Below are 21954 nucleotides of genomic sequence, written 5' to 3'. Positions count from 1 at the left end.
CTATGCCAGAAGTGTTTTCTACATTTTTCTGCTTTAAAGCTCCAACATAAACCATAATTATTTTGTTAATGGTGGAAGCCCCTGTGGACAAAAGATTATGGGGAAACCTAAGAAAACTGTGTTTTGGTAGCGTTCCACCAGACTACAGATCATTTTCTTTCCTCAGGCTGTGAGACTTTTCAATTCATCCTCAACAATCCTCTAAAAATAAAGTTTTATTCTAATCTTATCTAACCTACCTACAATACAGATGTAGACATAACCAGTTTCATAACCAGTTAAAACCTCATTGTTGTACGTTTAACAAAGTGCAAGACATATATATTTTCAATAAAAGACATTCCCATTTCTTTTTTTCTTCTGTTTGCTCCATAACAAGAGGTCAAATTCCCCCTCATTTTTCCTCAATACATGAGTAACCTGGTGATATAAGCTCTTGATGGCTATGAGCCTGTGACTCTCAAACATGACGCACATCAAATTACCACATGCCTGAGGACGGGAAGACAAAGTAGCGCCACCAACTTTTCTTCCGTGTCAGTGCCCATTTATTGTTAAAAGACGTCCAGTTCCTCTCAAGTTACACTCTCTAAATATATATCCGAGTATCAACCCAGAGATTTAGACCTAATCTAATGGGACCCTGAGGGGAAACGGATGCTAGGAGCTACTCAGTCAGTCGGTGTCCTGTAATGTGCTGGTAATGACTGTATAGGTCTTTTTCGTGAAATGACAAATGAGAGCCTGAAACACTAAAATAAGAGACTCAATCCTCTTAAAACCAACCGCTGCTGCTCATTAAAATTTTAGTACCTCAACTTAGTTTGAAAAACAGGACACTGCCAGTGTTTGTTCAGGCACCTGCATGCACAAAAGTACTTATTTTCTCTTATTTATTTCTGAATGAGAGTGTGGAGTACCTCTTGATTTTCTAAGCAGCCTATGGGTTTCAGCAGCAGTGCAGCTGACGGAAGCAAACATGCAGTAAAGAAGATGTTTGCATCATTATGACATGTGCATTAGTCATGTTGTTGCAGAGAAGTTCTTCCCTTAAACTGAGCAGACACCACACTCACAGTTTGGGTCATGTGGTGTCGTGGTGAGAGTGGAGCCTCAGGTGTAACATTCGGTTTTACATGATTAAGATTGGAGCCACTGGGGCTGCTGTCACTGCTGCCACACTCACCGTTCAGTCTGATCACAATTGACAGCCAGGTGTCGCTTTAGTGTACTGTACAGAGTAATTACTGGTTTAACGCTGATTATTTAACAAAATACATTAAAGCAGTGTTATGAGTGAAAGGTTTAGATGGCAGTTCAGTTTAATATATCAAGAACCATTGGTTAGATCACCATGAAGCTGTGTAAAGAGATTTGTGGTGCCCAGAGGATGAATCCTTTTGACTTGGGTGAACTCTTCAGTTTTAAAGCTGTTAGAGTGTAGAAACTGTGGCCACCAATCTTCTTGATTATAGAGCAGGTTTACATGCTATATGAATATTTTGAAAGTATTTAAAAAGAGAGAGAGAGAATGGCAATCTGCCATATTCAGAAACTGTCCCATCAGCAAATGAGCTGTGAGGACTTCAGAGCAGATGAGGATTTTTCAGAGGGGGCCTTTAAAGAGACAGGCATTAAAATGGAGCATTCGGGTAGAGGGTTGAATATGGGTGCTGCAACAATTGACAGTATGAGAAAACAATGTGATTTTAAACATTAAAGCAACTGAACCTATTGTAGCAGACTCATAAAATAAAAGCATGAACCTGAAAACACAATTCTATGGTTTAAAAATGGCTGGCTTATTTGTGCTACTATACATGAATACTAAGGTCACTTATTCACAACAAGCTATACGCAATGGGCTTAAAATGCCAAACATTAAATCGATGTTAAGTCAAGGGGATACACAGAATCGCGAATGCATCGTGAGGAGTACAAACAGAGTCACTGATGAGACAGACGCTTTGCATGACCTGTTCCATCAGTGAAGTCACCTGAGCGACTGGATGTAAGTGAAGAGAGCAGTTTAATAACCCGGGAGAGAAAATGCTCATATCTTCAGGCTGCGTTTTAATGTTTTGGTTTCTGGCACGCAGACAGCAGATGTTTTCTGACTTCTGCTGGCTGCAGACGTCGAAGTCGAAACTAATTTAAAATTTTCATTTTTTCCAGAGCTGTTTGCAAAGATAAAGATGAAGTCTGTTCCTCCTGAAGGCACGTCCCACATCAATTAATTGCCCCCTTTGGGCAGAAGAAACATTTATTATCTCCATCTTTACGCTCCTGTTGAGTTTAAAGACCCTGAAGTGACAGAAACTTTTCATTTTCAAAGAGAGAGTTTTCCGTTTCAGAGCTGGAATTTTCAATTTTATGGGTCATCTGATGAGAGGATGGAACATTTTTAATATTCAGCTCATCACAATCCAATTTAAATAATTTATTCAGCTGCTGTCTTCGGTCTTGTTACAACTGTACAACGTAGTAACCCCACTGCTATAAATACAAACAGATGCTTTGTCCTCAGTGAACATCCACAGAATAACAAAACCAAAGTTTAACAGAACACCATGTGAAAGCGAGTGAGTGAACATAACATTGTCATGGGGGCAAATCCTTCGGCGTGTGAGCATCGCAGAAAGCCTGATGGCCAGCCCCTGTCCAAACAGATGTAGATGAAATACAATATAACCATCCGCTCCAAGATTAATAGACTCCTCTTTTTTTAAACTTTCATCGAACCAGGCAGGTCAGTCAAGAACATGTTCTTGTTTACAGTGACAGCCCCCGCGCCCCTGGCTTCATAACCACTGAATCACAGCTTTGTCCAGATACTTTAGGATGAGTTAGGTTTGCTCCAAGAAAGAATGAGCTGTTCTGTCTGAAAGCGAGTCCTAGTTTTTTATTTTGCAAACGGTGCTCATTTCAAGGCATGAGTATGTGTATGCGTATTTGTATGCTTTTGTGCGTGTGTAGGATAGGCAGACTGGAGGTTGAATCATGTGAATGATTCTCCTCTGCCAAGGATCAACAGTCGCCTTTAATCTAATATTATATCCCTCCAAATTTCCAACCACCCAGAATCCCTTAACTGTAATTTAAGCTCAACTGATCCAGGATCACTGCATCAAATTGTTCTCACTTCTGTGGTTACGGTAAGATATTTTAGATCCATGATTTAAGAAAAAAAAAATCAAGCTCCATTCATTAGATTAACAAATAAATAAACAAAAAGGTTGAAGAAAACATTGCATCTTGCAATGTTTAAGCAAGTGAGAAAAAAAAAAATCCTGGATCTGTTTACTTATTTGGTTCTGCACCAAAGATTAAAGGGGTCAGTTCTGGGCTGAGACCCATGCTCCATCCAAGTTTTGTGTAATTTTCATGCAATCCTGCAGACAAATCAACCAGCAAACAAACAAATGCACTTAGGTGAAAGCATAACCTACCTTCTCTCATCAGTTTTGAATTTAGAGAAGTCATTTTGAACAGTGGCTTAAAAAAATCAAAGTATGGCCTGTATTTTTAAAAAGACTGGGAAATTGGAAGAATGTTTTCTGGGCTTAGTGATACTGATCCTCTTCAAACACGTTTCAAGGCTCTATCTATCTATCTATCTATCTATCTATCTATCTATCTATCTATCTATCTATCTATCTATCTGTCTGTCTGTCTATCTATCTATACAACACACTGAATAATAATTAGTGTAAGATATTGTTTTTCCACAAAACAAGCTAAATCTCCCCTTCTAATTCACTGTTTAATCCAGTCTCAGTGTGGGTGCACGGAGGCTTCAAGGTCCCACATGTCACTTATGTATGCTGAATACTGGACCAGGTTTGGCTTCCAAGCTGCTGCTGATGTCTCAAATCATGCTCACATGCCTTGCCTCTTAAAATATGATTGGTTTAATGCGCACAGAGAAAATTTACATTTTGATCAATGAATGTGAAAACAGCCTTCTAGTGTCCAAATCCACACACAGATCATTCTAAACAAGTGAAAATTAGACCGTGTAATAATTGTAAATAAATCAACATGAATAATCATATTCAATTCTGCTACAGCACGACAGCAAAATAAATCCATTCGCTACCGGAAGGTTTAGTGAGTATAATTACATTTTCAAACCCGAAACTTTGGGAACTAATGTACTGCGGAACTGTTTATATGCCTTCATGTCTACACGGACAACAATAACGACCGGACATTCACTGCGCTTCCGTTGCCCATGACACCGGAACGAAGTTCTGACAGCTGATTTTCCAATCAGTTCATATCCACTCGGAGCCCCTAAATAAAATATTTTTGCAGGTTTTTCCAGTCGAAGGTGTCTCCTCTAACATCCGGCTGGAGCCGCAGGCTGCCGTTGACGTGAACAGAGGAGGGCGGTTGATTATGGTGTAGCACGGAGCGCTAGCTCTGACACAGCAGGTAAAAAAAAAAAAAAAGACAACGCTCAGATAACATACAAGCTAACACTGGCTAGCACGGTTACTTTGTTAACAACTTAAACGTTTGTCCTTACATGTTAAAACGGGTGAAATGTTTTAGTGCACTTACACACATGTGCGAGGAACGAGCCTGAGCTGCGGCTGGTCTGAAGCTCGGACGCTGTGCTTAGCTAGCTGTAATTAGCAGAGAGAGCAGCTAGTTATTACGGTTAGTTAACGAGCTAAAAGTGCAGTGACGGGGCGGTAACTTGGCTAACTTACAGGGGGGTTTTACATTTATGTCGATCCGATGTTTCCCCTGGTTGCAGCGCTACGAAGGGTTTTGTCTTGTTGGTCAACCTTAGCTAAGTTACCTAGTTTTTGTCTATCATGAGTTACAGGGAACAGTTTTTTTTCTTACTGAACAGGTGATCATACTCCATATGCTTACACAATAGGATTAAATGTGGTTATAGCAAATGAGCTTGATATACCCCGGAGAGATTTGTACCTATGTGTGAAGACCCAAAGGAGTTTGGAGTGAGTGCACAGAAGATATTTCATGTAATGTGCATCACTCAGTGTTTCTATATGTATCCCCTGCCAACTGTGTTGTCTGCTTATGCTGCATGGGCCTGTTCCTTTTGACCTAACATCCAGGTAGTCTGTGTCAGTGAGCGCACTCCAGGGTGCGGTGAGTGACAGCCGAGGCAGGTGGATGTTGAGTCAGACTCAGTGACACACATTTCACGGACTCGCTGACACCTGACACCATCACCCCCTGCTACCACTGCTCCCCACTTGAGCTCAGGCGGGACACACAGAGTGGACGGAGTGCAGAATGAACTCCCTGAAAGACCTCTGCAACACCTGTGAAATAGGACAACAATGAAAGAATAGTGCTGTTAGCAGAAAATTAGGGTAAAAGGGGGCATTTTCACAACAGAAGAAGTCATCAGCAAGACTGAACTATATTAGTCTGCCTTGTCTGAGTGATGCAAGCAGTGTATCACGGTGGTCGGCAAGGTGAATGAAAATGTCTTTTGATGTTCCTGAAAGTTGCTTTAATAGTTATGTATTGCAGTTTTTGTTTTTTTGATTTAAATGCAGATTTCTCATTGTGATCTTAATCTGGAGTTTTTTCGATTTCACAGGTCAAGTTTTATTGTGATTTTGTTGTGTTTATACAGTAAAATGAAAGTCTACGTACTCTGTTGTCATCCAGTTATATTTGGGTGAATGTAAACAGCAGCAACAAGCTTGTGATGATGATAATATGGTTGGCTTCTAAATATTGAAAGTTCAACATCTGGCAAACACCAAGTTTGATAGCACACTCTTTAAAAGGCCCAATAAACACTTCTGGAAATGACTTATCAACCACTTAGGCAGTTAGTGTTGCATGTTGTTGATAGTTACCAGAAGACATATTTACAACATGTTAATGCTTTTATCCCTGAGTTTAATAATGTCATGCCATAGATAATGGCCTCCTGCTGCAGCACCATTAATTGGAAAGTTGGCAGGAGCATGACCTGAAGTACTCCTTTGTCTTCCACTTACTTTGCTTTTACAGAGTGTCTGTTGATTATTATTTTTGAAGATTTGTGAGGCTTGTCTCTGTAGGTTCCCTTCTGTCTGGTACACTAACTTTTTTCAGAAAAATGCGTGAATGCATCAGAGATCTCAACTGATTAACCACTGCTGAAAAACACAATGTATTAATGGTTTTAGCATCTTTGATCAGTAATATCACACAGTAGATGTCTCTCAGTACAAATTGCAAAGCATACACACAATTTTCTAACTTGTTATTTCTCTGAAAGCAAGCTTGAGATGATCACGATTATGAACTCTTTTGGCTTTTACTGTACAGCTTTTATCCGTTGCTGAGGAGAGGCTTTGTGTAAAGGAAAGCAATTCAACAAGAGGTTGTCGTATTAATCACCTCAGTGTATTGCAATTAATCACATATAACAAGACTGCTCAGCACTTGCACTCTTAGGCGACCTGTAGCCTCGCACGAATTTCCACAACAGGAGTCTAATTGCAGTCAGCTATCCTTAATCAATACGAAGCACTTCATTATTCCACTGTAATTAATGGTGTCGTAGTAGTCAGTTTATTGCTATAGTTAGTACAGGAAGGAGTAGACATGAACCTAATCATTTCCCTAATAAACACTTGCTAGACACTTGGCTTTTCTGTCCTTTTTTCCAATACCATTAGATCCACTTTGTAGATAGCCTGAATATAGGCTGGTCAAAGATGTGTTTATTGTGATACATCATATAGAAATGCTAAATTAATGTGAAGAAGTTCAAAACAGAGCTGAGGTCAGACTCTGGATATAGTTTACCCTTAAAGAACCTTTTTTCCATCTGTCACCCTTCCGTTGTTTATATCCGCTTAATCTGTGTAGTAGGGCCACAACTAACGATTAATTTCATCATCGACCTATTTGCAGATTAGTGTCATGATTAATTGCCTGTTTGTTTAGTCTTTAGATATCAGAAAATTGTTCGGAATGATCATCACATTTTCTCTGAGCCCACAGTGACATCTATAAATTGCTTCTCAAAGAGTCTTCATTTCCTATCATATGTGACAATGTAAACTAGCAAATCCTTACATTAAAGGGGGCTCTTAGGATCAGTTTATAGCAATTAACATATATTCATCATTTTTTAATGACTTTATGTGAGCAAATATAAGGTGATGTGAAAAATGAGACCTTCTCCATCTCGCTTGGTTGCCTGTGGACGAATGTGGATTTCTCTGTGATGGTTTTGGGTCAGGTTTTCCATGACAGTCTGAAGGATTTGACTTGTTGCATGTTCTCCAGTGCCTCTTCTCAGTGCCTCTTTGCTCTCCGCTAACAGAGAGCAGCATTAGCTAACATTCAAGTCCACTGACATAAACGACCGGCTTTCAGCACAACATAGAAGTTCCACACAGCCCCTTTTTAAGAAGATGACCCCTGCAAATGTTTGACATTTATGCTTGAGAAATGATTGATTATCAAAAACAGTTGCGGATTAATTTCCTTTTGATCAGCTAATTGATTCAAAGTTGCAGCTCAGCTGTGCAGCATTGTGGGTCTATTCTGACACACTGAGCTAGAGGCAGAGTACAGCTCATCAGTCTGTCATGGGGCTGAGACGTCTAGACAACACGGCCATTCACATCCACAACTGCGTCACTTCTGTGAGCAATTTAGAGTTAGTTCATTGTGTGTGCATGTGTTTGGACCGTGAGATAAACCATGACAATGTGTCCACCTTGTAATTATGATATTTTCCTGAAATTTTGAAACAAACTGTTTTGTGACCAAGAAACCTTTAATTGTTTAATTAATCTGTTGTAGGGTTTGCCTGGAGAGACGTGTCCATTTTCAACTCTGTTCTGCGGTGTGAGTAGATTTATTTATTCTTTCTTTTCTGTGTGCGATTGTCAGGCATTTGAGCAGCAGTGCAGCACAGTGCAGCGTGGGGCAGACCGAGGCGGATCACAGCAGTGTTGCCATGCTTACGTTAGCCAGTAAGCTGAAGAGGGATGATGGAGGGAAGACGGGCCGTGCCTCTGGAGCCTCCGACTCCACCCACAGGGTCTCCATCAGGGACCGCCTCCTAACCAAAGGTACCTGGAGGGGGGTTCATGGTCTGCTCTGTTCATCATGGTTTTATATAGAAGCAGAACAAACTCAGAAGATAGATATTTTAGGACTTACAATGTAGGTAAAGACAGTTGTCTGTGTCTATTGTCCTGATTCTAGAAATATGAAAAAGTTCATGCCCCTCTTCCTCCACAGGTGTTTGGGCATCACCTTCTATTTCTCTCTCTGTTTCTACCTTTTACCGCCTTGGTTTTTATTTATAGGTACCTTGAGAAGTAGTTTCCAGACACCTACCTCTGCTCCTCCTTTAAATTTCAAAGAGTTGTCCTTGTCCTTTGTAGATTTTGTCTTTCTCTTGTCTCATCCTCACCTCTTGTACCCACACTTTTACTGGCAGCCAGAGAATTTGCAAAAGACTTCAATAACACATAATCTTTTCTCATAACAATATCAACCGCTTAAAGGAGAGAAACAAATGAACAAGTAGAAAAAGAAACCTGAAGCAAGACACGCAGAAAATATACAAATTCCATTAAATTTATCATCAGGACAAACATGTCTGCCTTTACCTTTATTTTCTGTCATTTACAAATGTAACTTTCTCGGGAGGAGACCAGGGATACCAGGCACTCTCACTTTTGATAAAGTAAACTCTAGGTGAATGTGATGTGCTCCTGAAGTTAAACTGATAAACTTAGATAAAAGAAGCATGTAGGCTGACTTCAGCCACACTCGCTCCAAGCCAAGGATGTTGCTATAAAGCCTTTATTTGTTAGGGCATCTCAGAGTTAAAAATTGCAAAGGAGAAAAAGCGCTGACCCACACCCAGCGTGATCTATAACTCTGAGGTGCCCTCACAAATAAAGGCTTTTTAACAACATCTTGACTCAGTATGCATGTGTCTGAAGTAAGCCTCACTTTTCTTTGCAGTAGTTCACACATTTGGTTATATTGTGAATGTCTAGTGGGTTTTTTTTTCGCCTACAGGAAGTACACTATTAGTGCTGCAAAAAACACTATTTTGCAACTTGTTGGAATTAAGTTTTCAACCGTGTTTGCCTTCTAAAAAAATCTGTACTCATAACTTCGGCCTGAGGCAAGGTATAAACCACCCAATCAAAGTAGGATATGCACCAAGTGTATCAGAGTACTGCACTGTTTATATTGTGCATTCAAGACAGATAATCTGTCACGGTGCCCTCCAGTTCATCATCTCAGTGACTTTTCCTTGAGGTACTGAATTAGGATGCTTCGATGCTTACAGGCATGGTAATGATGCGAGGTCAAGTCAAGCTCTGAGGCTGGAAACTGATAAATGAGCTGTCTTGGGAAATCTTCACAACAGTCAGACTGTGGATGACGGGCTTGTTCTAACACACTGCTGTTAGAGTAAATCGTGCTCTAACTTGCTGAGGCAGAGAGGAACCTCCTCCCAAAGCAACTTCAGCCCGATAGGAAGACTCTAACACTAACTTGTTTGGACCTTGTTGTTACACAGCTGAGAACCACCAATATAAATTGTGGACGATTCTTGGGCAGAACTTTTTAAAAACATGGATAAGAGCCTGACATTTGGCACAAGTGAACTACGAAGAAGACTCCTTGTTCTGATAAAAGCCAGCTGTAGGTGGAGGAGGGGGTGAAGTAAAGTCACTGAAGCACCTCATTATTACACTCTGCAAATCTCAAAGAATATGTTTCCCTAAATGACGAAAACTACGATGCCTGTCTAGAGAGACCGAGCAATTTCTCCTGCTTTTTTGTAGGTTGTTAGTGCTAAAATCAGACACAATTCAGCTGGTTGGTTGTCTTCTCTCATTCCCCTCGAGCTGATCGAGTCGTTCTGTTTTTTCTCTGCTCGATTGAAGAAGATGATTTACTTTAACACTTGAGTACTTGACATGATTTTATGCAGAGCAGCTTCCCAGACTAAGCAGGTAGCATTTCAGTACCTCATTTAAAATGTGTGAGTGTGACAGTCAGCTCTCTCTGGGTGTAAGGATCTCTCGTGTGTGTGTGTGTGTGTGTGTGTGTGTGTGTGTGTGTGTGTGTGTGTGTGTGTGTGTGTGTGTTTCTTTCTATCTTTACTTGCTTTTCTGCTCCCTTGTTCATCATTTTTTTTCTCTCTCTCTCAACAGAAGTTGCAGAACTTGAAGCCAATCTCCCTAGTAAGTATACTTTACACTCACAAGCTGATCTCATTAAATCAGATGAGTCAGACTCATTCTCTTCAAGTTCCTTACACTTTGCATATCTCCCCATGGCCACAGTCTCTTTTTTTGTTCAGTCAAATATCTGAAAGTGTTAAATACATTTGAATTTTTATCATTTTTGTGTGCTGATATTGCTATTTTTCTTTTCAACTAAAGGAAAAACAAGCATTTTTTCTTCCCTTTGCTGGAGGAATATTGTGTAACAATGAGCGGATGTGGACTGTTAAGATTGTTTTTGTCCAACTCTTTCAGCTCGTCTGTCTGCAGTTTTTAAACGAAGCAACAATAACCTCCCATGGCATATTAGAACAATTCCATAAATGTTTGAGTCAAGGCAGGAAAACAAAAGAACATCTCAGTGGTGTGCTTGTTTTGTTTTTTTTTAATATCACATGTGAAAAAAAAAGTCTGACCATAGATGTGCCCCATATTGTGTGGGTTGTAAGTTGTTTGTTACAATACTCTTTCATCCTGAATGCTTTTCACTGTAAATTTAGTGAATGGGTAGGATTGACAGCACTTTGACAGAACATTGTATGTGTCTGTTTGTTTCTTGGTTGGTTTGGCAGCAGGATTTTACAAAACCACTGCATTGATTTCCTCGAAATTTGGATGGAGGATGTGTCTCAGCCCAGAATAGACCCCATTAACTTTTGGTGCAGATCGAGCTAAAGAGACACATTTTTTTCACTTTCTTTAATAAAGCAAGAAAGGGTGTTTTCTTTTCCCATTTTCAATAACTTCTCAGGGAACTCAGATGGGTTTCAATGAAAAAAACTCAGGCACATTTATGTGGCTGGTATCTATTAGTGTGTACAAATGTAGACTGTCGGACCTTGGCGGAGGTTTGCGCTGTACTTGGTGCCATTGTAGTGTTTTTGGTTGAATAGGCCTCATCGTTTTTTGTGGTAAAATGTTTTGAACTTGTCTGTAAACATTAAAACTTAGCCATGAAAGGGTGTTTTTTCATATTTCTGACATCTTAAGTATGAGAGCCTGTGCTGTTAGCCTTGGAGGGGTTTCAAGCTTGTTATACATGACGTTGGTATTTATTTGTTCATACAGACCTTTCCCTCAATTGCTCAAGATCTTCATCAGTCAGTTATCTGGGTTTTGCTATGCATGAGGGCTGGATTAATTGCTTTGGCTGAACTCAGCATGCCTGTTTTTGTTTCTGGTCTGATGAATTTTTGCTAGCAGCAGAGGACCGAGAAGAAAACAAAATAAGTTAACAGTTTGTTTATGCTCATGGTGTCAGAAGTAACTGACATGTTTTTGAAGCCAGGTGAGTGACGGGGGTTACATTAGGATACTGCACTTTTTAAGAAACCGTCCAGGTCACATGACCCTTATGCTCATCCGATCTCTACTTTTATCATCATAACTATAATGAAATATTGTCCTGCGTGAAGCATTCATTTGGGTTTTCACGAGGCTGCAGCACTTGGGTTTATGTGAACCTGGCTTTGTGCCGTGAGTCTGTATGACACTGATTTAATTTCAGTGATGGCAGACGAGAACACAGGGAGAAGTAAGCGGCAGGTAATGCGCGTCATGGAAGAGCCAACTAGCAATAGACACATTTTAACGTATCATTATGAAGTCCATGTTAGCACATCATGATGGCTTTAGAATGATAATAATAACTCCAATGATGCTAAGATTTGTTCTCTATAAAACTTGTTTTCATGAAACAGTTTTGTCTACCAGCAGGCATAGAATCTCCTGGGAGCATTTCGGATTTCACCTCTCCATTACAGACTAAATGAACAAATAATGTAACTTTTTTTCTCTGTGTTGTTGGTCGTTGCTAATCTGAGAAAAGTCGATCGATACCTTTGTTTTTGCGACTGCTGAACCAACAGTAATACCAGTTAGAAAAGTTAAGGATGGAGAACGTGTTCTGTTTCCACTTTGAGCTGATTGTCTCCTTCCACAGCAGAAAAAACACTTTGACTCATGATGATAATCCTGCAATCTAAATGAAATTGGAGTTAAAATAGCCACTGTTGAAGAACTTAAATGATCCTCTCACTCTGACAGCTTCCAATAAAAGTATTTCCTCCCCATTTCCTTGGAAATATGGCAGTTTATGGATGCAGACTGTATAAATAACGATCTTACAAATGCACACCCCCTTCATGATCATGTGGTATTTATCAGGTCGAAACAATCAATTAATGAGAAGAGACAATAAGTAAGAAATCCTGAAAATCAGGATTGAGCTGGGAGACGCATCCAAGGTGGTTGGCCAGTTTGTGAAGGGTATTTGTTTGTACCAACAAGTCCACAGTGTTTTTTTTTCTACGCTACATGAAGAGTAATGTAAGAAGTGTCTTATCATATCTCAATGTTCGAGATACTTTTTGACTCAAATGTTTCACTTCATGTTTATTCAGTAAGGCACGACAAGTTGGCATTAACGATCTATGAGCTTGGGGGGGAAACATTTTTAAAAGACAAATTAACTGTCAAAAAGAAAAACAGATCATCAATAATTTGTAGAACTTCATACTTAACCTGCATCCCACAGTAGATTCTCTGCTTTACTTGATTAAAAATCGTTTGAACGGTTACATTTAATTGATCTAATTAATTTCCTTTACATATTATTATAGTCTTTATTACCGCAAGCACGTTTCAGGCTTACATTATTTATCAGCAGCAGCCCTGCGTGTCAAGAGTAATTTCGCACAGGACACAAAAGGTTGAGGTTCATTAAAAACACCTTTTACATGAACGTGGTTAGAAAACGCTCTCCCAGGTGATGTCAGTGGTGTAAAGCGCAGTACATGTCCTTGAACACCAGGGGGGAATGTGGTGCCACAGGGAGTCCTGAGGCATAAATCCTGCAGTCAGTGTGAAAATAAGGAAGGATTTAATAGAGATACAATATATTATTGATATCATTGCCATTATTAGGTGCTAAGGCAATTCAGAAAAAAATAATAGAATACCTTCAAAAGCAGCTTCAGGCTTTAAATGTTGACATTATGCACTAATATCGCTTCTCTCCCTGCTTTCTTCTTGTTCAGGTACATGCAAAGCCAATTTCCCAGATGAGGACAAGCTGCATCATTTTCAGCTGGCAGTTTCTCCTGGTAAGAGACAAACAATCACATAAATCTTTTACCAACTGCTTTGATGATGTAAAACAGAAAAAAAATAAATGCAATTTTGGCTTTCTTTGTGATGCTAATATTGTGTATACTTATCGAAACAGTGTTTTTGTTGCTAATTATGTTGGTGGGCTCATACTTAATGATGATTAGTAAGTTAATCGTTATTTGTTATTCAATATCCTCAAATTGCTTCTCTTGTCCAATCAATAGACCAAAACTTACTTTCATAAAAATATAGGAGAACAGGTGGCAATTAATTTAATTTAGATTGATTAAGTGATTAATTGACAAGCTCTAGATGAGACATCCAAAAGCTTTCATGTGTGTGGGGAAAACTAGATGGGTCCCTTAACAAAATCGGCTGCTGCATGTGAATTTGACAGAGAAAATAAAATTGTACATCTGAGGGAAAATGGATGATTCAAGTCATACGTCCAGAGAAGCGTGATGTATCCCACATTTCGTCAGTCAAATCATTAAAATTAGTTTTTAGTCGGGCCATTCTGCAGGGAGCAATGCAGGAGCAAAAGCATGGCAGGATGTAAGAGTCTTGTTTTTTTAACCACCCAACCACAAAATTTACTGTGATGGACATAAAGAAGGTAGAACTGGAGAAATTGGAATAGAAATTGTCAGACTAATGTGATGATCACAGTTCCCTGAATACAGAGTGTATGGCAACAAGATTCTGCTTAAAGAGCTTTAGCCTCCAGTAACGACATTCAGTCCACTGCTTTCTCATCTTGTGTGCATGTTATTCCTGTGCAGATTGTTGTTGAGGAGGAGGACGTTGTGTGTGATGGAATGGGAGTAAATGCAAATGTTCAAAATTCATTTGTTAGTCTGTGCCTGTCCTCAAATATTCTCTTTAGACGGTATTCCAGCCTTCTCTGTATTTTAACATTACTGCAGCACAGTCATTATTCCCCAAGTCCAATCTGCTTTCTCAGCACTGTTCCAATCTAAGTGGGCTACCTGTCAAACCGAACCAAACACACTGGTGTGGGATTACCCGAGTCTCTGGAGGCTCCCCTCTCGCTTCCTGCTCTCCATTTGTCAAAAACACTTTCTCTCAGTCCTCAAGCCCAATGTCACCTTCGCATTGCTCTTGTTTATAAAATGTGGAAACCTATCTTCATCTTTCTCTTGAAGATGTGTAAAAAGGAGAGCACCAGCCAAAGACTGAGAGGAGAAGAAAACATAGCTTTGTGTGTGTGTGTGTGTGTGTGTGTGTGTGTGTGTGTGTGTGTGTGTGTGTGTGTGTGTGTGTGTGTGTGTGTGTGTGTGTGTGTGTGTGTTAGTAATTGTAAGAGGAGGACAAAGAGAGAGACTGAAAATATACCGGCCATGCTTCACTATCCTCAATTACCAAATTATTTACACTGATGCACACTAAAGAAATTGCTGAGTTGAAGGAACATGTTGCTACTAATATGGGGAAGTAGGAAGTAAACATGAGAAAGTAATAGAATATGTTGTATTGATAATGTGCCCCTGATATGAAAAAACAACAGATTATCTAAACCAATTTGTTAGGAGGTGAAACTGAAAATAATAATTCTTTTAATAACATGTGTTCAGCAATGGGAAATCACAGTTTAGCCTGTAAACTGCGATTGATTCTTACAATGTATTGTGCCAAATTTAAGTCTATGTCATGGTTTCCTCCTCATAATAGACTGTAGGCTTGTAAAACTGCAGTCACGTCATTGAAACCACCCTCAAATACCTTATTTGGTATTACCATAATACCTTACCTCGATTCAAACACATTTTCGATTCTAAGGTCACGGTTTGATTCGATTCTTGATTTTTACATGTATTTCTTTTTTAAAACACAGGTTGCTATGCCATTTTTTGACTAGACTTTTATGCAATATAATATCTGACCTTTGTTCGCAATGTACCACACTACATTGTCAAATTTAAAACATTTATTATCAAAATAATGTAACAATAACTTGTATCTGAAGTCAGTTGGAAACTTAAACAGATTAACCTACCATCTAGTTTCTGCAGAGCTCGCAAACTGGCTTCTTTGTCGACAACATGAATGTTGTGAACATAACTCACTGGAAATCCAAAATACTTCCACACCAGCAATTTCAGTGAAAGAGGAGGGGGTTCAAGTTCTGTCTATGGGTCTCCTGCATCTGCAGTTGCCATTGTTGTAAGAGTGGCGAGAGTGAGGGAGCATTCGTACGTGCGGACAGTGAATGAGTGGGAGAGGAAGGAGAAGTGAAAGGAATAAAGTGTACAGTATAGTCTGCAGTTTGGCTGTGAGTAAAGGCGACGGCTATATACAGCAAAGCTCCCAGATATTATTTCCTGACCAGCTTGACATGTGACAGTGGTTCACCCAGTAGGTAAACATAAATGTCATCTCCCCTATGCTTCCCGACCACAGTCCGGGAGCCAAACAGGAATGCTGTAACACCATGTTATCGTTTGGCTGGCTGTAGCTAATAGCTACTGGCTTAGCTAGTAGCTAAGTTAGAGGAGGTTGACTCACAGCGCTTCAACACGTGTGTGTTTTTTTTCCCGCTTGGCAAGCCGACCGGACTTGACATGGAGGCGTGGCAGCATCGAGGATTCCATTTTTTTAATTCGAAGTGCGAGATGTGACTTAATTTCAGTCGATTTCGATTTTAAATCGAAATCATTACACCCTTACTTATAAATGGTATCAATTTGTTTCTTTTCTCTCCAGCCCAGTACATCAGTTTCATGAGAGTTGATGGAAGTCACTGCATCAGCTTTTTTCAGTTAAAATGTTCTGATCTGATTCTGATCTTTATATAAAAAGTCAGGATTTCATTAAGTGGTGAATTTATTTTAAGATTCCGAGCTGTTTCAGGCCGTGTGTGTGTGTGTATGTGTGTGTGATTTGTCCTTCTCTCCGCCTCCCGAGTCGCATTTCTGCTCCAGCTTAGTTTTCACAAAGGCCTCTCGGCAAAATCTGCAGAGAAAAGCAAAGATCAGCAATTAGAGACGAGCTCTGGTGTCATGTTCTTTAAGAGGAGTTGGTAAAGAGACTGAGTTCTCGGAGAAAGACTTGCTCAATTATTCAAACGTCTGTCTCTATTGATGTGTACACACACACACACACACACACTCTCACTCTCACTCTCTCTCTCTCTCTCTCTCTCTCTCTCTCTCTCTCTCCCATTTTCGCTTCCTTTCACTTGCTCTTTCTTTTATTGGGTTTCTGTCTCTCCTCTTGCTTCATCTCCCTGATTATATGTTCTCCAGCTCTTCTCTCTTTGTCCACTCCTCTAATGCCCAGGCGTCAATCTACATGCAATAAATTATCCAAAGCACTAATGGGCATACAGATACAGTGAGCATGCAAACAAAATTGCGGTCACCGTAGCCTGTGTGTTATCTCTACAAAGCATAAATCTGTATCTTATTGTTCCGTGGACTGTGTCTCTTTCATCTTCTTGTACAATCAGTGTCTCATTAAGGTGTTGCTGTGTGTCTTTGTGATAGCTGGAAGGTGTTGGGTGACTCATTTTTTCCATTGTCCTCATACTGTGCTGTCAGATTTCCATTAAGAATTGCAAGCACATTAGCTTGACATTATACTCACAGAAGCTATCATTTGCACCGTGGGGAATGTAATTGTGGTCAGACAGCAAAACAAAAAAAATGCAAAGGGAACTCGCCTCAGGATGCAGGTTGTCCAATATCTCTTGTATCCAAATGAGTGTGAGGTAAAATCGTCTTGACTCTCATCAGGACAATTTTTGGCTCAAGGCAAGGGCTTCTTTGCTCTTTGTCTTATCTTCTGTTTTTGTTTTCTTTTATGGTTCTCATGGGAATGGCAGGCAGTAGTCTATGGTATACTGTATGAGCACTTCTGCAGGTATTGTTGTAATTTTAAGTGTTAACGGCCGCAAAACAAACAGCTTCACAGACATAGAATAGAATACATAAGCCCCAGAATTCAGCTGTTTGCGAAGCGCTGTGGTGTCATTCATTTAGGTTCAGTGGTTTCACTTTGTCCTCATTTAAACATCAACACACAGTACAAAATATGTACACACACAGATGCTTTTACAGCGCAACAATAATATTACAAAAAAAGGTCTAAAACTTTGTTATGTCATGTGTCTAAAGCCACTTATGGGTCTTACAGTCATTATATTAACAGTGAGGTTTTTCTCCTGAGGCATGTGGTGCAATATTCATCCAGGTGAAGAAGGATTCCAACGTTATTTTTCATGTTTTTAGTGTCAAGCTGCTTTTTCTGTCTTCAGATATCTTGATCAGATTAGATCAGATCAGTCTAACTCAGATGATTCAACCACAAAATAACACTAATCAAAGAATACATAAATACGCACCAAACACACAGCGACAAACCAATGGTTTGTGATTGTTTTTACAGTCTTAATTGAAGTGAGGTGAGTCGTTGAGAGTATGTGCCTTACCACATCTAAATACCATTTGAATATTTTATCAAAATATATTTTCTTTACCAAGATGAAGTAAACATTTATTATGTTTAGTTCATCTTGTTCATCTTATATATGTAAAATCAAACACTGATATCCGTGATCTTTTTCAAACTCGGATCTCGTGGTTTGTCTCTTAGTTACTCTGTTTAGTTTCCTTTTCCCATGCAACAGCAGCTCTGTGCTGTGACCCCACAGCACCAGACCCCTGTGTCTGGGGAATGGGGACAGCAGCAACACTCAGGGGTGAACACATTCTTACATGTCATTGTTTGGTCTATTAGAAGTGCAATGATGAAAGAAAATTGATGGACAGTGTGCATTGTCCACGTGTTTTAGATGTGTACTTCTTCTGCTTGATTTGCATAAATATAATTAATGGGTTGTTGTGTATTTTTTTTTTTCACTCAGTGATCCCTTGATGTCAAAATAACATGTAATTTGGGTTTGTGAGCCCACAAACTGGAGATGTTTTGTGCTTTTTTGTTTGTCCCAGATTCTTCTCTAAAATGTATGGACACTTTGGTCAAATGAAATTGACTCGAAAGGTACATTCACAAATAGATGCTTGGCCTGCGTAGTGCTCTGGATGGTTTAAATAACCATTAGTTAGAGCTTTTGGCACTTCTCCTGAATGTTTATACAGATAAACAGGGTGGACAATGGATTAAGCAAACAGCAACAGTGAGAGGTGCTTTGGGGTAAACAACCAGCCAAAAAGAGGCTACATGGTCATCAGAAGTTCATTCCTGTACAGGACAGTGTGTTCATGTGTAGCTTCATGCACCAGATATCTCAAAACAGCTGCCTGGGTAAGCAGTTTAAAGTAGCCCTCATACTGATTCGTGATATCCTTCTCCACCTTCCACATTTAGGGTTTTTCATGCATTGAAGTAAAAGATCAAAGACTATATCTACACCCTCAAATTTTAAACTATGTCATGTAATAAGATGTGAAGGTCTTTAGCTGATGTGACAGGTTGGACGTGCTCACCTGGTGATGTAAATGCCTCATTCAGACTAGTGAGGTTGAAATAGGGGGTTCAAATCTTAAAGTAAATTATGGCCGTCATAAGAACTTTAATTTTGAACCACTAGATGTTCCTTAGATGTCTGTGACTGAAGTCACTGCCGAAGTTGAAAAGACGTCCAATGGAGAGCAAAAATAAAAGGTTTGTTTGTCGTCATTTTTAGCCGTCTTTTCAACGTTCGTGAGTGACTTCACTGTAATTCAAGGCATCTTTTCAACATTGGCAGAGACTTAACAACTTTTTGGATATATTTTTGCACAGTGGGGGCCAAATTCTTAGAAAAGACTTTGGTGACCACTAATGATAGTGAAATGAACAATGTTAACAGTAATTTACAGGAAACTGCTCTTCCTGTGTGCACAGAAAATGTCTTACACCTAAGTGAAAACAAGGAATGCTTGAAAGCCCAAAAAATAAATAAAGGAAAAGGTAATAAGGCTCCTCTTAGGACCACTGTCTTATTTAGTGCATCTTCTCAGTCCGATGAAAAACCGGAAATGTCACTGTCTCTTTCCATTGTGTTCACAATTATGGATGTTGTCTTTCAGAGCTCTGTCAGAAACAATAATTATATATCAACACCAATCACGCCCCTGTACCTGTCGCTCTGCTGCTTCACTGTTTGTTCCTGCAGGGGAAATCACAATAATGCCAATTAACCCGAGTGTGATGATTAATTTCTTTCCTCACATGACTGTCCCTTTGCTGCGGTAGCGTTATCAAAATTGACAGTCACGACAAAGCCTCCAATTATGTGTTAAGTGAGGGTGTTTTCAGACAGCTTGAAAAGGTCAGTCTCACTCAGCTTCCAGTTGAACTTCAATTTAATGAAGACCAGTAACACCACGCTGTGATGCAGATATGTAAAGCGTCAGTTTAAACTTGAAATACGATCCAGCTGGTGAACATGAGCCTTGTCAAAGTATCTATAGAAGCAGTCTATATAATTATGATTAATCATTTGGTAACCATGGGAGACGCATCCGCAGCAGGAAATGAAGTGGAGTTGTAACAGGTGTGCTGTGCTGGTATTTAAGTATTTCCTCATTAACAGAGCTGAAATGTTGCAACACCACACAACCAGAGGTAAATAACAATCTTGTTTCTTTCATTTTTGTACAAATTTGTTTCAGCTTTTCCTAGGTGTGTGTGTGTTACAATGTATGTGTGCAAGCCCAGTGTCATGTGACAGTAAAGACGGATTGTTCCAGTGTGCTGAAGACACTCATGAATTATTTATGACCTCTGACTGCGGTTGTTAGTTGTAGATGGTCTCCCCCTCTCTCTGTCTTTAAGTTAGTTGCTTTTCCTCCATTCGTTATTCTCTCTTGCTCCTTCTGTATCCATCCATTGCTTGTGTTTTGTTTTTTTTTCTTTTTTTCCTGTCATTCCAGCTCTTTTCTACTTGAGACTTGTTTGAGCTGCGTCTCTCCACTTCACGCAGCGTTTGTCTCCCTTGGTCTCGTCTCATTTATAATACAGGGGAGATTGTTTGTGTGGTCTAATTAAATTGTAACTCCGTCTTTGTTGCAGTGAATAGATTCTGGTGAGGTTTAGATCGCCCCTTTTACAGAGGCCTTATCTCAAATTGCTCAGCGTTTTGAGTGCACAGAGAGGGGGGAGATAGTGAAGGCAAGAGAGCTGCTTGTCAATGTTGATCGTGTGTGGAACAGAAACTCTTCAATTTTGAGTGTTATTGATGCTATGTCTGAGCAGCATGGATATATCTTGGTTTAAAAGGTGTAAATAACATTTTTGCCTCAATGGAAATGATTCTAAACAATCCCCCGAAGTGTATTTTATTATGTATTCGATATACAACTCATACAAGTGCAGTCATTGGTAGGCAAAATGTGCAAAACTTGATATCTACCGCTCAGTCATTCAAGCACATACACATGGTCACACGCTCGCACAGTCGGACCATTTAATGGCTTATTACCAAGTGTTTCATTGTCGTGCCGATCTCTGTCTCACTTTTCTAGAGTTCAATCAGAAGTTCCCAAGAGTATCGGTCCACCTGAGCGAGCTCTAACAAGGCGTGAGCTCGACAGGCTGTAACTTCCTTCTTTCCAAGTCTGGGTCTCCTCTGATCCCTGAAGGTGCCATAAGATCACAGCGGAAATTTTAAATGTTATCCAACCAATTAAAGAACCCCTCCGAGACAGATCCTGGACTGATGTCTTGACAAGCTTTTAATTGGCTTTAAAGGCTGCATATGGAAAGAGGTGGACAGAAAGAAAGAAGGAGGGACTGTGTGTGTGTGAGCCTGATTTGCAAGCTTACTAAGATACACATAAACTGGCCAAACAACTGAAACTGGCTCATTTATTGGACACTAGCCCTCTCTTCATCTGTATGCTCCCAATGTATGTGTTGAACAAGATGTGTATGTCTGTGTACTGTAAACCATTACGAGATGGAAGGAGAGCTTTAACCCAGGGCTATGTTTGACCTTCAGGATGTGTTCCAACTCAAATGTTACACGTTAGGCCTTCACTCCCCTGAGACAAAACTCCTTGATTAAGATTCAGTCCTTCTAGTTGGTCCTCACATTTACTCCCCTGTGACTGAATAATTGATCTTAGTTGAGCTGCTTGATCTCTACTGGCTCTTGTCACATTGAGCTCAGACACATCGTCTGTCTTTGCTATGGCGACGGCAGTAGCCCCTCCAAATTATTATGCTACATCTTTGTTTTTTAACTGCCATTTTATGGCTGGAGAAGAAAGCTGGTGGTTTTGATTAAGATCGACGGACTTTCATACGTACACCCCGAGGCAGATTCAAAAGATGCACAACCTGTTTATCTATATTTGTATATTAATAACTGTACAGATGTTCCATAATGAAGATACCATGAAGGCGTTTACAAACTTTTATTTCATTATGCAACCCTGTGTTGTATAACACTGACTAAATATTGGTGAAATTTGTCTTCATGACATCAATATCTGCTGTGCGATTGATACTGCCCATATGTGGTTAACTGTCCGTTTTTGACATCGGGCCACCAGTGTTGCGTGATTTTAATTTGAAGTGCGTGAAGCTGCTGCATAAAAAACGGTGCCATTTT

General features: G+C 39.8%; 1 protein-coding gene across 4 annotated transcripts in view; it reads left to right on the top strand.

Annotated features, from left to right (window-relative positions):
* The first annotated feature begins 4171 nt into the window (after positions 1-4171).
* ube2f (ubiquitin-conjugating enzyme E2F (putative)) overlaps positions 4172-21954 on the top strand; it is a 43064-nt gene continuing 25281 nt past the window's right edge. For 2 of the 4 annotated variants that reach the window (XM_037109684.1, XM_037109685.1), the window contains exons 1-4: positions 4173-4437; positions 7894-8075; positions 10191-10220; positions 13301-13366. In XM_037109684.1, coding sequence (XP_036965579.1) covers positions 7961-8075; positions 10191-10220; positions 13301-13366 — 211 coding nt within the window. In that variant the 5' untranslated portion in view covers positions 4173-4437; positions 7894-7960. Of the gene's footprint in view, positions 4438-7893; positions 8076-10190; positions 10221-13300; positions 13367-21954 lie in introns of all 4 variants that reach the window. The other 2 variants (XM_037109683.1, XM_037109687.1) reach the window with 2 other exon arrangements.

Source organism: Acanthopagrus latus, chromosome 9, assembly GCF_904848185.1.
Source record: "Acanthopagrus latus isolate v.2019 chromosome 9, fAcaLat1.1, whole genome shotgun sequence".
NCBI classification, from domain to species: Eukaryota; Metazoa; Chordata; class Actinopteri; order Spariformes; family Sparidae; genus Acanthopagrus; species Acanthopagrus latus.
The sequence above is the reverse complement of the archived record's forward strand: the minus strand, read 5'-3'. Positions and strand labels throughout refer to the sequence as shown.